The sequence below is a fragment of the Cynara cardunculus genome, unplaced genomic scaffold, assembly GCF_001531365.2.
Source record: "Cynara cardunculus var. scolymus isolate 2C unplaced genomic scaffold, CcrdV1 Un_Scaffold_1525, whole genome shotgun sequence".
In the NCBI taxonomy this organism is placed as follows: Eukaryota; Viridiplantae; Streptophyta; class Magnoliopsida; order Asterales; family Asteraceae; genus Cynara; species Cynara cardunculus.
This window is the reverse complement of record NW_020200791.1, coordinates 89,303-106,212: the sequence shown is the minus strand read 5'-3', so window position 1 is coordinate 106,212 and position 16,910 is coordinate 89,303. Positions and strand designations below refer to the sequence as shown.

Here is a 16,910-nt window from a genome sequence, read left to right as displayed (position 1 = left end):
TATCTCTGGTCAAGATTATGACCGAACAAGCTTCAATCCGGACAACACTGGTCGGATAGATTCTAATCCAGTCAACTCTTCAACCAGACTCATTCTTCTCTGGTCAAGTCAATGATTGGATTCACAAATTCAAAAACATTCCAACATTCCATCCAGTCAATACTATGACCGTATAGTTCCAATCCGGTCAATACTATGATCGAATATGTACTTAATCCGATCAACATGTTTTCAAAGTCAAAACAGAATTCAATATACAGAAGATGAGTTTCATATGCATTAAGATGTTAAAACCACTCACCTGATGCAATTAGCAAATATGAATCAACTTCAGATTCCAAATAGGCAAGCAATCCGCACATAATCTCTTCTCTCAAGTTCCAAAATGGCAAGAAGCTTAACTTATGAACCTCACTTGGTATATATACCCTTTCCAAAAGAAGAAAGTCGGCTAGTGGATCATGCATGACCTCAATTTAATATTCATGCATGCATGTATACACAATCCATGCATACGAATATATTTATGCACACACACATACAATCTCATGCATACATACGTATTCATAATCATGCATACTTTCATAAACTCATGCATTCATATAATGCATACATTTTTCATACATGAGAATACACGTACTCGCATTATCAATTATAACAATTTATCATACATTCAATAATCACATATTAAATTACCTCAGGTGATAACCAAGACCCGATTATCACACATGGGTTAGTGGCGCCTTTCAAGTTGTGGATACCGTCTATCAAGTTGTGACACCGTTTTCAAAAGTTAGGTGGGACCAATAATGTTCATGTTTTTCATGGAATATCAAAAAGTGCATTTCAAATAATAGTGCGGGGTCCATGTTTGTAATTTAATCTTCAGAAACAGTAGTTTTGGCGGTGTCGGTGGAGACGAGAGGTGAGAAGCAGCAGCAGCAATGTCGCTTTAGTCTCGCGTAAGCATTTTTTTCATCAATTATATATCTCTAACAGCTGTAGCAACTTGCATCAGTCACCCTCTCCATCTCTTATCTTTGTATATAAATCTTTACCTTTACAAAGAGACAGAGTGAAGAAAGGCTTGAATACTTCCTCCACATCTGTTAAATTTCATTTCTGAGGTCCGATTTCATCTGCTATATTTATTGATTGTCTATTCATTTTGATTCTAACGAAATTTAACTATTGGTTTGTGGGGGTTGCTCAACGATAAGCTACACATGTACTGTATAATTATTTTTTTCCATTACGCTCTGGTTACTTATGCTTGCATTAGCCAATTGGCTAGTGTTTCTAAGCTACTGGGATTCAATATTTTATTTATGTGTTAATCCTCCTTCCTATGGATTTTGTTAGAATGAAACTTAACTTTGTGATTTTAGCAGGTTCTTACGCATACACTTTGTAGTTATGATCTGTGGCAGCATTTCTGGCCGAGATTGATTGTTGAGTTTGCAATTGATTGATCGCTCTACTGAGTAAAGGGCAATGGAATCGGGAGAAATTGGGGTTAGTATTAGTATTTCCGTACGAAGCTTTATAGTTGTTTATCCTTCATATACCTTGTTTCTTATTTTATTTATTACATCATTAGAACACTGGAGTACGGTATCTTTTAACATGCCATTCTGATTTTGGAGTAAATATTTCCTTGGTTGTCAATTGTTGCAATATTGTATCTATTAGAATATGGTATTTTGTTTGGCTTCAGTTTACATTTGTGATGCTTGGATTGGGCAGGGGAAGTCTTCGAAGAACTTGGGGGGTCATGTTTGCCAGATCTGTGGGGATAATGTTGACATTACAGAAAAAGGGGAGCTCTTTATTGCCTGTGATGTCTGTGCATTCCCAGTTTGCAGGCCATGCTACGAGTATGAGCGCAAGGATGGCAATCAGTCTTGCCCTCAATGCAAAACGAGATACAAGCGACATAAAGGTTTTGATTTACTTCAAAGCAACCTATTTCTTGTTCTTTGCTAATATTCTAAGCTTATACTGTAGGGATATGTCATATGCGTAACAACAAATAAGCGGTTTCTGTAGAAACAATCAACATTGTCTTTTTTGAAGTGTATGATATTTATGTACCACCAATGCAACAAATAAACTCACCTCATCTTTGATGAGGTATGAACCCTGACCTCGTGGGAGGCCAAAGGCCTGGATATCGATAGGCCAAAGACCCTTTTGCGAAGTATATCTACACTGATATTGATCAATTTCTGCGTGGATCAATGATTGTTCATAAACGGGATCATGAGAATCAGTATCTAGTCTGCTGATTTGTTTTCCCTGCTTTCTCACAGAATAAAGCTTGCAGATACTCTTGGTTTTGCTTCATTTCTTTCCTGTATTCCTTCAGTAGAAAGACATCGACTTTTCCTCAACCTTCTGAAAGTTAATGGTCTTATATTTGCATCACTAAATTGTAAAGATTCTAAAAGGCTTTCATCTCAAAAGCAATTATCCACAAGTACAGTCACTTTGGATGATATAATTGGATGTATGAATTATCATCTAATGGATGAACTTGTACTTTTTAGCTACCCTGCCTTTCCTTAAGATTATCGAGGGTAACACATGCACAATCAATCCTGGCATGAAAAATTAAACGAGTATGAGCTTGCGTCCCTACAGGGTGCTAAATTCAACGTAAAAGATCTCGTTGGGCTTGAATGTCAAAACCAACCAACAATAAGTAGAGCCTCCTTTGCATCATGTATATTAAAGTATTATTTATTACCTAACATGTGTGGTTTTTGTACTCTCTACATGAATTTGTTAATTTTGTTGAACACAGGAAGCCCTGTTATTTTTGGAGACAATGAGGAGGATGTTGAAGCTGATGACAGCAATGCCAACTTTCGGTTTACAGAAACTCAAAATGAGAAGCAGAAGATAGCACAACGCATGTTGAGCTGGCACATGACTTATGGAAGAGGGGAGGATGCTAATGCTCCAAACTATGATAAAGAATCCCCTCATAACCACATCCCGTTGCTAATCAGTGGACAAGAGGTGTAATTCTTAGTTTATATATGCATCTTGCCAGTGTGGTAATCATCTTTCTGCATGTATAATATTAATTCTACTCGCTGTTAGGTTTCTGGGGAGTTGTCTGTAGCATCTCCTGAACGGCTTTCTATGGCCTCTCCTCCACCCAGTGGGGGAAGAACACATTCGCTCCCTTACCATGCAGACGTTAATCAATCACGTATGTTTTGTGCTCCAACAACAATAAGACAATGAGGTATCATTAAAATACATCATTCCCATTTTGAAAGAGGTGTTCTGTTTGCAGCTAATATTAGGGTTGTAGACCCTGTGAGGGAGTTTGGAACTGCTGGATTAGGAAATGTTGCGTGGAAAGAGAGAGTTGATGGCTGGAAAATAAAGCAAGATAAGAATTCGGTCCCAGTGACCACTAGCCATGCTGCTTCTGAAAGAGGTCAAGATATTGATGCCAGCACTGATGTGTTGGCTGATGACTTGTTATTGTAAGTCTGCTGGTTCCCTGTTCTAATTTAGTTCCTGGTTGCTGTTCAAATTTAAATTGATTTATCTTGGTTTAAACTCTTTTACCTCGCATAAGTAAATTAGATTTTTATTTATATCATAAAACTGACTTAAATCATTGAACCATACCTATATGAATCAAAGTTGAGCAGTCCAGTTTGGTTCAGTTCGAAGGTTTCACAGTTTGGCTTTAATTTAGAGAAGTTAGAACTGAATAGTGATAGTTTAACTTTGCAATTCTGACCAAATGGAACCAAGCTTAACTGCTTACATTTATATGAACAGCTTACACTTGTAGATATTGGTTCTTAAGAGATGAGTGCATCCTTTGGGCATTTATTAGTATAGTAGCTTATCAATTTATCAGGCATCCTAGACAAGATTTTGGGTAGTGCTTAGTCTCTTTGCTTTGTTTTATCATGTGTGCTTAGCCTGAAATTATCTTTGTTGAGTTCTCTCTGGTGGTGCTGCATCTGATAGCCTTATTAAGATGCATTTACAGACTGTCGCTAATGATTAACTTGATTTGTTCTATCTGATGAAGGAATGATGAAGCCCGACAGCCACTTTCTAGAAAGGTTTCTATCCCATCGTCCAGGATAAATCCATACAGGATGGTCATTGTACTTCGGTTGATCATTCTTTGCATATTCTTGCACTACCGGATAACAAATCCCGTGACAAATGCATACCCCTTGTGGTTACTATCTGTTATATGTGAGATATGGTTTGCAGTATCTTGGATATTGGATCAATTCCCCAAATGGCTGCCAGTAAATCGTGAAACATATCTTGACAGGCTAGCTTTGAGGTTATTGCACTTGCTATCTTTCCCTTTTATTTGAGAATCTCTATGTATCGAGTTGTAAGAGGTTAAGGTTACTATCTATAAAAGGAAAAGTGAAACTGAAAAATGCTGAGATTCTTTTGTTTTCTTCCTTATCAGAGAGGGGCCCCTTGTTGAGCGGGGCTTCTTTTTGAAAAAGGACGCCCGACTAGTCAGTTACCAGCCGACCGCTCTACCACTGAGCTTGAAATAAAAAAAGGGCTAAGCTTATCACTGTATAGAAACTCATCCTTCTTGAACAAATGTTTGTATCTTTTTGAATTTATGATTGTTTTTGTAGTTTGTCTCTAATACAAAATTATTTTAATAGATATGACCGAGAAGGAGAACCATCACAATTAGCCGCTGTTGACATTTTTGTTAGTACCGTGGATCCTTTGAAGGAACCTCCTCTCGTAACAGCAAACACTGTTCTATCTATTCTTGCAGTTGACTACCCAGTTTTCAAGGTTTCATGCTATGTTTCGGATGATGGTGCTGCTATGTTGACATTTGAAGCTCTGTCTGAAACATCAGAGTTTGCAAGGAAATGGGTTCCTTTCTGCAAGAAATATAGTATTGAGCCCCGAGCTCCAGAATGGTACTTCTGCCAGAAAATTGATTACCTGAAAGATGAAATTCAGCCAACATTTGTCAAAGACCGTAGAGCTATGAAGGTAGGAACTTGTTCATGCATGTAAATGTGGGCTTCTTTTTATTGTTCATTTACTGGATTGTTTTCTGTTACCTTTGTTGCAGAGAGAATATGAAGAGTTTAAAATTCGTATAAATGGCCTCGTTGCCAAGGCTCAAAAAGTCCCTGAAGAAGGATGGATCATGCAAGATGGGACACCGTGGCCTGGAAATAACACGAGGGATCATCCAGGAATGATCCAGGTAAGTTAGCTTTCAAGTTCAGTGATCTGGTATTGCTGAAAAGGACATTTGATGTTTGGTCTTTCAAAAGATATGGCAGAAGCTATCAAATATTCGCTCTTATTGCAATAATGCAAACTCAAAATTCGTTTAGCTCAACATAGTTCTTTTATTTATATCTGTGCAAAGAATGACTAAACTGTCTCATGCTTCTGATTGGATATAACACTACATGTTTCAGGTTTTCTTAGGTCAGAGTGGTGGGCTTGACAGTGAGGGTAATGAGTTGCCACGGTTAGTGTATGTTTCCCGAGAAAAGCGTCCAGGCTTTCAACATCACAAGAAAGCCGGTGCCATGAATGCACTTGTATGTTATTCCATATTCAAACCTCTAATCTGTACATCTTTACGTATACAACCTATAAATTTCAATATGGCGTTTTGTAGGTTCGTGTATCAGCAGTTCTTACAAACGGCCCTTTCTTATTGAATCTTGATTGTGATCACTACATTAATAACAGTAAGGCAGTGAGAGAAGCCATGTGTTTTATGATGGATCCGAACCTTGGAAAATATGTTTGTTATGTTCAGTTTCCTCAGAGATTTGATGGAATTGATAGGAATGATCGTTATGCTAACCGGAACACTGTGTTCTTTGATGTGAGTTTTTAATCTCTCAATGCTGTTCAATTTTTTTGTTTATCTGGTTGCTTGTTTAGAGTGAACAACACTTCGTGATTTGTGTGTGTGTGTTTAGTGGTTAATTAATATGATAAATGGGTTATAACTTTAAAATTTATATTCTTCCACCCCGTTTATATGACAACTGTATTATTTCTTTTCTTTACAGATAAACTTGAGAGGTTTAGATGGCATTCAGGGTCCTGTTTATGTCGGTACTGGATGCGTCTTCAATAGAACAGCATTATATGGCTATGAACCTCCTCTTAAACCCAAGAAAAAGAGAGAAGGGGGTTTCTCTAGCTGCTTTGGTGCATCACGAAAGAAAAATTCGCAATCAAGCAAGAAGGGGCCAGATAGAACGAGATCTGGCAAGCATGCTGATCCCACAGTGCCGATATTTAACCTAGAGGATATAGAAGAGGGGGTTGAAGGTACAAATTGTCAGGATCTATTACTTTTAGTCCTGTTTCTTCAAAAATATATGTTTTAAATACCAATTTTCATTTGTTAATGACGAAATTGACTCACCATACTGTTTAATGAGGGTTGGCCTTCCGTTCATATGGTCTCAAAAGGGTCATGTCAACTCTTCGCTTACCCCAATTGTATGCCACAACTAACATGATGTTCAAACTATTTAACCTTGAATAAATTGATTGGTTAAATTATGAGGGCAATATTCTATGTCAGCTATATGCAGATCGACTGTTCTAGATTCTCTTTCTCGTAGTCCATTTGTCAGATTTTGCTATAGGAAACAGGTAGAAAACTGAGGAATGTCTATAACACATACTTTACATATTAGCTTATGAGGTTATAGGTTAAGACAAAGGAATTGAAATCATACAGAAATAACATAATAAATTTGCTAAGCCTTAATGTCATTGGGGAAGGTATGAGAGCAGAAAGTGAAACTGAACGAGTGTATCAGATGGAATGATCTTACTGAATGGCAATGGGATAATAGTGATAAGGCTGGAAAATCATTGGGGAAAGGTTTTGGTATTCTAAATATTTCAAATAGTTTCTTTACCGTAGTAGGATTCCATTTAATCAATTATAAATAGATGGTAGGGCAAGCATTTGAAGGCAGGGAAATTCATAGTAATTCTTTAGTAGCCTATGGTTATTTATTTTTATAAGTTTACTTCCAACAAGTCCTCTCTGTTTATCATAATGGAAGGATATCTTAAGTCTTTGACTGATAGTCAAAACATTTTCTTCAATATGCATGTTAGGTCGCTGGTTCCAATTTTCATGGGATGGAGTTCCGTGTATAAGAATTTCCATGTTTTGCTGGCTTGCTATTAATCCCAATATTTTAGGTCTTAGCCCTTCCACTCATAATTTCATTCAATTATAAATTCTCCACTCCCTTCATTCAGGAGCTGGACTTGACGATGAAAAGTCATTGCTAATGTCACAAATGACCCTTGAGAAAAGATTTGGTCAGTCGGCTGTTTTTGTTGCATCCACACTTATGGAGAATGGTGGTGTGCCTCAATCTGCAACACCAGAGACTCTCCTGAAAGAGGCTATTCATGTTATCAGTTGTGGTTATGAAGATAAATCAGACTGGGGAAGCGAGGTTAGTTGATATGCATTATAATCCTGTTTTAATTCATTTTACATAATGTTAATTCATTGTAAATAATCTTAATTCGTGTGAACAATGTGATGTACATTCATCAATCATCATTCAATTAGCAAATCAGACTTCGATTTAGGGTTCCATTGCAATTAACCGAATGATTCAAATAATTTTGGCTTTCGAGAGGCTAGTGCTCTCCCAAGTCCCAAGGCTTTAGCACCGCCTCCCTATTTATATCCTTACTACCCTGCTTTAACTACTTGTACCACTGCAATAACCACTTGTACCAAAGTACTTTGTGTTACAGAAGAGAAATGCAAAATCATTATTTCCGTTGCCACTATCTCCATATCACATATTTGTGAAAGAACTTGGAAATTTTCTATATTATTTCCAGCCTTGTAGATTGCTATGATTTGGTTTACCGCTCCATTTTACTTTTTGTATCTCAGTAATGTATGGTCCGGTGATCTGATTCTATCCGGTTTTGGTCTGGTCCTTTAGGTCTGATTTTTTATTTTTTCGATGATTAATGTAAGTATTTAATACATTACTAATAACTATTACAAATAATAATTATTAATTTTACAATTATCAATTAGAGGGAGGTTCACGGAAAACCTCCAAAACAATGAAAAACTGAGGAACACCTTGGTAATCATTCATCTGGATGGAATACACATGTGCATACATGTAATTGAAGCTGATTTTTGGTTTTTATGCACGTGTGCTTGTTACAAATTACTTGTACGCATACATGCATACTGTCCAGATGAACAATTATGGGTGTTACCTCAGTTTTCATTTTTTTGCTGTTTCCCCTTGAACGTAACCCTATTCAATTATTTAGTATTCAAGACTTAACAAGTCATTTATCGTATTATACATTATAAAATAAAAATTTACAAAAGTATTTATATTTTATATTGGTTGTTAAATTATGTTTTAATTTATAAGAAATGTATGATTGTAATTGTATTCTTATTAATTACATTTATTAAGTTTATGTTAAGAAATTTTGAATTTCTTTTTAAAGAAAGTGAGTTGGTTCTAATCCAGTCTGGTCCAATTCTTTATCCGATCTGGGCTTTACCTGGTCCTAAAAAGACCGGTCCGTCTCAAAAAAGTTTGGACCGGTTAGGACCGGCTCTGTTTCATGGTGTGGTCTGGTCTAGACTAAAAAAAGTCTGGTCTTTTTGCGCATCTCTACTATCTATACAACAATTAAATGGCCAAATCTATGTTAGAAACTCTCTTTTCCACTGGGTATCTAATGAAGTTGAAATTATTTGTTGGATCTGCAGATAGGATGGATTTATGGTTCGGTTACTGAAGATATTCTTACGGGGTTCAAAATGCATGCACGTGGTTGGCGATCAATATACTGTATGCCTCCTAGGCCAGCCTTTAAAGGTTCTGCGCCCATCAATTTATCAGATCGTCTAAACCAAGTGCTTAGATGGGCTTTGGGGTCTGTCGAAATTCTGTTCAGCAGACATTGTCCTATATGGTATGGCTATAATGGGAGACTAAAATGGCTTGAGCGGTTTGCATACATTAACACAACAATTTATCCAATCACTTCAATTCCCCTTGTCGTCTACTGTACTTTGCCAGCTGTCTGTCTCCTTACTGGAAAATTCATCATTCCCCAGGTTTGTTTCGTCACCTATGAATCTTTTTTAGGTATAATATTTATATACGCCCTGTTACTTAGAATCGTAATGATAAATCATAGATCGAACCGCCGAATCGTAAGTCTGCTTTTCGTGAAAAAATACCAATTGAAGTGGAGGGCTTTTTCAAACAAGGGGTATAACTCGCATGCGTGTCTCACCTTTGGTGAGACTTAGAATCCTTTTTTTCAAGGAGGTTGCGATCTACCTGTAATTGCTTGGCCATTGACCTATGTTTTTATCTTCGTTCAATTGCCATTTGCACACACTCCTCTACTCTGTATTTTTATTCCAGGATGAGGCCAATTTTGATGCAATATTAATATTATTGTGACTGATATGGTATTATTGTGACTGGCAAAGTGAGTCTGATATGGTATTTGCCACTTAGGAAGGTGATTGTACTGGTATAAAACTTCATGGTCAAACTTTTATGTCTCACCTCCCATCTACCGACTTAAAGGAGAGAAAGAAGAGATGAAAAAGAAGATATCTCCTGAAATAGAGAATTATACCATATTCCTTCGGCTGTCCGATTTGTCGGTTGTATTAGCCTTTCATGCCTACTTTTGTTTCTACTTTTGCAACATGTTTATTCATAATGACTATGCTAACTATTCTCAGTTTTGTGTTTCTGTGTTTTCTTGTTTGTTTAACGTATTTCAGTCTCATATTTCCCAGATTTCACTTGTTTTCACACATTCTAACATGTAGTTTCTTAGCTTGTTCCTTTTAATTTTTGCCATGCAACCAGGGGTCTTTATAGAGTTAGTCTCCCTACCCCTAAGGGTAGAAGCAAGATATCCATACATCCTAATTCTAGACCCTACCTCTGGATTTACTGGATTGTTTTGGTTTGGTTTTCTTTGACTTTCAAAAATATAATCCATCCATCTTAAAAATAAACGTCCACAATGTAAAAGTGACAGTTTTAAAAATGTGTAACTATTACACTTTTTACCGTTAATAATAGAGGGTGTTAAGAGTCCCTAGATCAGGGTGTTGGAGCCCCACAGCGGCTAGCCTTGGACCGTTTCTCTTGTATACATGTCAGTGCTTCCCTTCTCCCCTCGAGGGCTCTTTTAAAGAGTAATCTAGGGGTTCCACATATTCTCACAGAGGGAATAGTGAATTTCTCAATCTCATAATTAAGGATAGAATTAGAAATTGCGCTTACTTTTGCTAGTGGACATTTATTTTGGGACAAATTGAAATAGAAATGTGGACAATTATTTGATTGAAGGTAATATGCTCTAATCGCTTCTTTATAGTAAATATTTACTCTTTTAATCTTGTGTTTTCATGGTTGTAGATCAGTAACCTTGCAAGTTTGTGGTTTATATCTCTCTTTCTATCCATCTTTGCCACTGGAATACTGGAAATGAGATGGAGTGGAGTCGGAATAGATGAATGGTGGAGGAATGAACAGTTTTGGGTCATCGGTGGTGTTTCTGCACATCTTTTCGCCGTCTTCCAAGGTCTCCTCAAAGTGCTTGCCGGTATCGATACCAACTTCACCGTCACTTCGAAGGCATCAGATGAAGATGGTGATTTCGCCGAACTTTACCTGTTCAAATGGACCACCCTTCTCATTGCACCCACAACGCTCTTGCTCGTAAACTTGGTGGGAGTGGTTGCTGGAATCTCTTACGCTATCAACAGTGGATACCAGTCGTGGGGTCCGCTCTTCGGTAAGCTTTTCTTTGCCTTTTGGGTGATTGTACATCTTTACCCTTTCCTCAAGGGTCTGATGGGGAAACAAAATCGGATGCCCACCATCGTTGTCGTATGGTCCATTCTTCTTGCCTCCATCTTCTCGTTGTTGTGGGTTCGAATCGATCCGTTTACTACTAGAGTTACTGGCCCAGATGTTACATTTTGTGGAATCAACTGTTGAGTTGAGCTCTCCAAGCCTACAAGTAAAGAGACGCTAGTGTAAGTTATGGATGTTTATGCTGTTTGTGGTTTGAAGTTTGTAAAAAGAAAAGGTGGGATTGGGATCTTTTTATTCTTTTTGTAGGTAAATATACTTGTAATGTTCATATGTCTAAAGTTTAAAGAATGGATGTGTATGTATATTTGTTAAATTCTATACTATCTTATAAAGCAGATTTGATAAAAGTCTTAAAAACAACCTTAAATGCATAAGGTACTGCTTCTTTATGCATAAAGTCTTAAAAGTTTTAATTACAAGTCATTTTATGCATATGGTACGATTCAACAATGTTTCACCTTTTACAACTCTTACTTTTAAGTTTTATTTTTCCCATATTTAGTTTTGGTTCTCAATAGACATTGAAATTTTAAACCATCTACCTCTTTCAAATTTTGACCCTTTATGTTCCCTAGATTTTCATCTTACCATCAAAATCTTTCTTACCATTTCAAATTTCAAATTTAAATATCAGATTTTCGTAATTCATGATTGATTTTTCCCAATCACCTCCATTGCCACAACATTCTTCCTCGCCTCCGTCGTACCTCACCGTCTCTCCTCCGGTCGCACCGACACCCTTACAACTTCCACACGTTTTTATACTTTTTATAAAAGTCTTCCATTGACTTTCCATTTTACAACTAGATGAACTAGCTGCTTATTTTAAAGTTTGGTATTTCGGAGTTTCGAATCTACATTTATAATATTTGTATACATTACAAACCCATTTGCTTTTAAGGGTTTATTTGATTCAATATATTCAAGATGGGTTGTGATTCGGGTCGAGTATCTTGTTCCACCGCTCCAGTCCTTGGCAAATGCTTGTATCTTGTTCCACTGCTTCAATCATTCGGGTTGTGATTAAGGGTTTATGAATAATTGTAGAACCTACTAACACTAACATTTTGGATTGATGTATATTTGAATCTAAATTAGATACAAATGCAGTAGGCTTTGTACATCTTTAAGGATTTTGATATCTCAAAATTGAATAATCTTAATGAGCTTTTTACATCCCGCTGCATTGTGCGGGTAGACAACTAGTCTTTAGTAATTATCTTCGTGTCAGCTTGCATCTATCTCGATCGGCAAACCTTCTGTTAACCTTAAGGAACTTTTCATATGTGTCATTCAAGTTGAGTTACCCCTAAAGATTTACTTTTTGTATTTTAATTGATGTTTATACAAGCAATTTTTTTTTCAGGATCTAACTTCTATGCCACGTTGTTGCTTTTGGTTTTTGGGGAGACTATAGAAGTCAATGATACTGGTAGGGTTTCGTTCGGTTTGCGGTATTTGGAGAATGGAGGGATTTAATGGGATTCAAAATTCGATTCTATTCCAATCCTGTGTTTAGTTTAAAGGAAATTCTAGAATTGAAATCTTGGGAATTCAATGAAATCTATAGGCATGAGAGTTGGGAATCCGATGGGGTAGTCAGTATTTCTTGGAATTTCATAGGATTTGTTTGTAACAATGTTTTAGAGTTTGTTAAAAACAATTGTAATAATCAATTAATAAAAAGAGAATTTAATTATTTTATAATTTATTTCTAAAAATAATAGAATTCAATTATATTCCAAAGTCTACAAACCAAACTACGAAAGATTCGAATTTCTCTCGAATTCAAATCCCTTAAAAACATTTCATCAAATCAAACGGTCCTTAAGCTACATTTGGTACATGAGACAGATGATGGAACAAAACTGACTGTCCAATATTTGACGCGACATGGAATAGGATATGAACTCACTGTTCCACGTCTGGTGCAACATGGGATAGGGATAAGAACTAGGACTAGGTGGGAGAGTGTGGGACAAAAAAAAAGGTATTTTTTCTAGTTCCACGATGGAACAAGAATGAAACATAAATTAAAATAGTACTAATCTACCCTCATTTTATATCTAACCTTAATAAGGTGTTTGTTTTACTAGTTATCACCGCTAGTCGCAACCGCCACCATCACCGGCGGCCACTAGTAGCCCTCGTCGGCCACCTCTACCTCCTTCTTCACTACAATAACCTCCTACACCACCTTCCTAACTGGTAGTGTGGTTGAGAACTAATGTTGCAACACTAGTGCTGTAACAAGGTTCCCATTGTATTGTTGCTCAAACTCCAGCCATAACTTACACCCTTGCTTTCTTTAATTCTGTTTTTAGAACTTTATATTTTTGTTAGCTCACTCAAAAGCATTCCTTCAAATTCATCTTATGAAATCACCTTTTAAGCTTAACTTGAAATTAGTGCTTGTTTTAATTGTCCTTGTGGGAACGGTATTCAATACTTTGTACCACTTCATTACTAGATCAAACGATAGTGGTCTAGCATGTACATTTGCATGAGATTCCACTTGTGATTTTCGGGTTATATAATCTACCAACCAATCCTTAACCAGATCATAGTCATCGACTGAGGGAATCTCTATAGAAGGACATGAAAAAGGAGAAGGAGATGTGATATTTTGAGCTGAGAAATGCTTAGGGATTAGTAAACAAGAAAAAAGGGTAGGAGAGTTTGGAATACCTAAGGGTCGTTTAGAGTTGTCCAAGGGATCAACCATGAGAGATTTCATCCTCGCTCTCATGAGGATCAATATTGATTTGCTAAGAGTGCTTGAGAGAAGCACCCTCAAGTCCTATGCTAATAGTGGCTTCATCACTTGGGGGACAACCACTTGTGAGTCTCTAGGTCGTGTCACCGATACCAATGGAGGAGGTGAAGAAACAAGTGTTACGAGAGAGAGACGTGATCTTGCACAACAATTGATTTATGGACGGGTTCGAAATCACACTCTCAGTGCTTTGAGTCACTGAGGTGGTTATTGTGGTAGTTTTTATTGATACGACAAAGAAGGATGAGAGAAGAAGATGGCTGAGAACGGTGGAAGTGGGTGTTCAACAGTGGCTATGCTGATATTCACACCTTCACTGATCTGGGTCATTGAGACGGTTAGGACAGGAGCCACAGGTACGACAGTAATTGTAGAAATCACTGAAGAGATTGGAGAAGACCAAGCTAAAGGGGCCTTGGGGTTAAGGCTAGTTTCAATAGCTGAAACCTTTTAAGAGGCAACAACGAGAGATGTGGTTATCCCTTTTTTGGATTTCTTGGCCCTCGATGAAGAACCAAGAGTGGTTTGAGAGGAGGTTTTTTTGTAGAAGAAAGGGATGTGGTGGTTGGGTTAGACTTTGGGGGGTTTTTCTTAGTCTTGACCACCGGACAATGGAAGAAGGACATACCGACACAGTTTGAGAAGCTGAGGAAGCATATGCAGGCACAATTGAAGAGAGTGCAACGTCTTCAGTTCTCAGCATATGATCCAAGATTCTGGATCCAAGCTTGTAGATGGGCAGGTTGCCTTATGTGGAGTACTTGTTGCCAAAAAATTTAGCAAACAACATGGATAAGAACCTGGTGTAATGTAATAGCTTCTCCCTCTGGCGCTTGTTTAGCTTCAGCACCAGATATTCAAAGATCACACCGGCAATGTTGATCGGCCTTTGGCAAATGACAGATACGCCAATATTCAAAGCAACTCTGAAGGCTTGATATTTTTCATCAGTCTTGCCTCCCATACATTGGATGAAATGGAAAAACAAAAACTGCCAAATCGTAGACATGTGGTTCTTCTCAATTATTGAATGCTACTTGAGGAGATCGTTGGAATCCTTTTTTGTTGGCCACTAAGCAAAAGATGATATTTTTAGTGGAAGGGTCATTGGCATAAGGACCCTTTGGTAGACGGAGGGCGGTCCTTAGCATGGCAACGCCGAAACTGACAGTCATTCTGTTTAAGGTGAATGAGATTTTCTCCACCTGTTGACCAGTCTTGTCAGTATCCTGAACGACTTCGATAATGTGCCAGAACTGCTGAAGAACTTCCTTCACCATGATTGGTTCATGGGAGATAGCGAAGGAGATATGGGAGTTCTTGAGGAAAGTAGCAACTTCCTCGTAGTAGGACTTGTTGGCCGGAATGTCTAAGAAAGCCACATGATTATTTGGCTTGAAAGACACATCGTCAATCGAAAAGTTCACGTTCTTGGAGGACATTTATGTTATAAGTAAGAAATAAGAAATAACAGATTTGCTAGTAATTCAAGATATAGTTGTGAGCTATTAAGTTTTGAGACAATAGAACTTCTTTTGAAAAATCCACAAAGAAAATATTAGGGTTTTTCAAGAAGAATAAGTGTATAGAAACCTTTTTGATAACCGGATCTTGGTTATCACCCGAGGTAATTAATATGTAATTACTTGTTAAATGATTATGTGATAGCATGATAAATTGTTATAATTGATCATGCTAGTATGTGAAATTATATGCATAATATGGATGCATGTATGAGAATGGATGTGTGTATGCCTTAATAATATGGGTATATGTGTGTAATGTGAAATGCATATATATAAGATGGTATATATATGTGAATATGCATGAATTCGTATGCTTTGCATACATATGATAAATATATATATATGATTATATGCATGTATGGATAGGCATGTATGCATGAGTCTCTGTGTATATGCATAAAGTAGTATGCATACGTGTGGGTGAGCATAAAGGGGCGGTTTAGCCGCCTTCTTAATTTTGGAAAGGTATAAAAGGAGGTTGAAGCCTCCATTTTTCTCTTCTTGCCAAATTGAGAGGAAGTGAGCGATTTAAAGAAAAAGAAAGGGTTGATCGGATTGCCTTTGTTCTGAATTTCAAGAAGTTGATTCTCAAAAGTATTTCAAAAGGTGAGTGGTTAAAATGTTTTAAATCTCTTTAAACTATATAATTGATTGGTGTTTAAAAGTTTCTCATCCGGTTCAATTTAAATCGGACGAGTGTTTGTCCGGAATAGATATAAACCGGACAAATGGTTGATCGGTTTAAGGGTAAATTGGACACGTGATGTCCGGTGTAGATTCAAATCGAACACTATGTTATGCGATTTAAGGTGTTAGTAATATTTGAATTGTATAAACCGGTTAAAGGTATTGGACGGAAAAGTAGGAATACGGCTAAGTTGCCTGGATTCATAAATCGAACAAAAGGGCGAGTGTTTGTCCGGATTAGATATAAACCGGACAATGCTTGAGAGTGTTGTTCGGACTTGTAAATCGGACATGTGGTTTGTATTGTCCAGATTGTTTAAACCGGCTAAGACTTGACCGGAGATGAAGTCTGGCTAAGTCTGTGTTGACCGGATTTGTACATTGACTTTTATATGCTTGGTATAATTTATCATATTATTATTGTTTTAAAAAGAATGGGAATTTTTCTGAACTGATAACATTCTATTAGGACAATTATGACTACGATCTGTTCTATATAGAATTATTTTGATAAATATTTTGATGAGGAAATAAGGGTGACATATCAAGGAGAGATGTACCATGGGATAAGGGTGGGGCATATCAAGGAGAGGTGTACCATGGGATAAGGGTGGCATATCAAGGCTGTACCTTTGGATATAAGGGTGGCATTTGTATGTTTGTTATGTAATATAACTCATACTATTATATCATTTAAGATTACCGTGGTCTGGAATTTTTATTTCTTTGTGATTTAAAGGTTTAGGATCAGGGTTCTTATTGGAAATCATAGTCTGAATGTTATTGAGGAGGAAATAACAGGTTTGGCCTGAAACTTTGAATAAACCTTGTTTAAATTAAAAGGTTTAAAAGTGGCGTTATGATAAACCTGTTTGGGTTTTAGAGATGTGAATGAAAACTGAAAGATTGGCTTTGAAAAGTGGAAAGGTACTATCTGACTTGTTCATATATTTGTTATGTATATGAAAAGTT

The 16,910-nt window shown here is 37.0% G+C and overlaps 1 protein-coding gene across 3 annotated transcripts; it reads left to right on the top strand.

Annotated features, from left to right (window-relative positions):
- Positions 1 to 946: 946 nt before the first annotated feature.
- LOC112502518 (cellulose synthase A catalytic subunit 3 [UDP-forming]-like) lies at positions 947 to 11,296 on the top strand. Of its 3 annotated transcripts, none has more exons than XM_025106464.1 (15): positions 947 to 962; positions 1,389 to 1,515; positions 1,747 to 1,942; positions 2,807 to 3,024; positions 3,109 to 3,220; positions 3,308 to 3,503; positions 4,067 to 4,333; positions 4,680 to 5,025; positions 5,108 to 5,245; positions 5,466 to 5,591; positions 5,672 to 5,884; positions 6,075 to 6,339; positions 7,294 to 7,496; positions 8,804 to 9,154; positions 10,488 to 11,072. In XM_025106464.1, exons 2-15 carry the CDS (start codon positions 1,495 to 1,497, stop codon positions 11,070 to 11,072), a joined length of 3,237 nt encoding a protein of 1,078 aa, XP_024962232.1. In that variant the 5' UTR covers positions 947 to 962; positions 1,389 to 1,494. The 3 variants fall into 3 exon arrangements, with proteins under 3 accessions (XP_024962232.1, XP_024962230.1, XP_024962231.1); XM_025106462.1 differs by lacking the exon at positions 947 to 962 and adding an exon at positions 1,031 to 1,127 and having other exon boundaries at positions 1,392 to 1,515; positions 10,488 to 11,296; XM_025106463.1 differs by lacking the exon at positions 947 to 962 and adding an exon at positions 1,031 to 1,127.
- Positions 11,297 to 16,910: the final 5,614 nt, after the last annotated feature.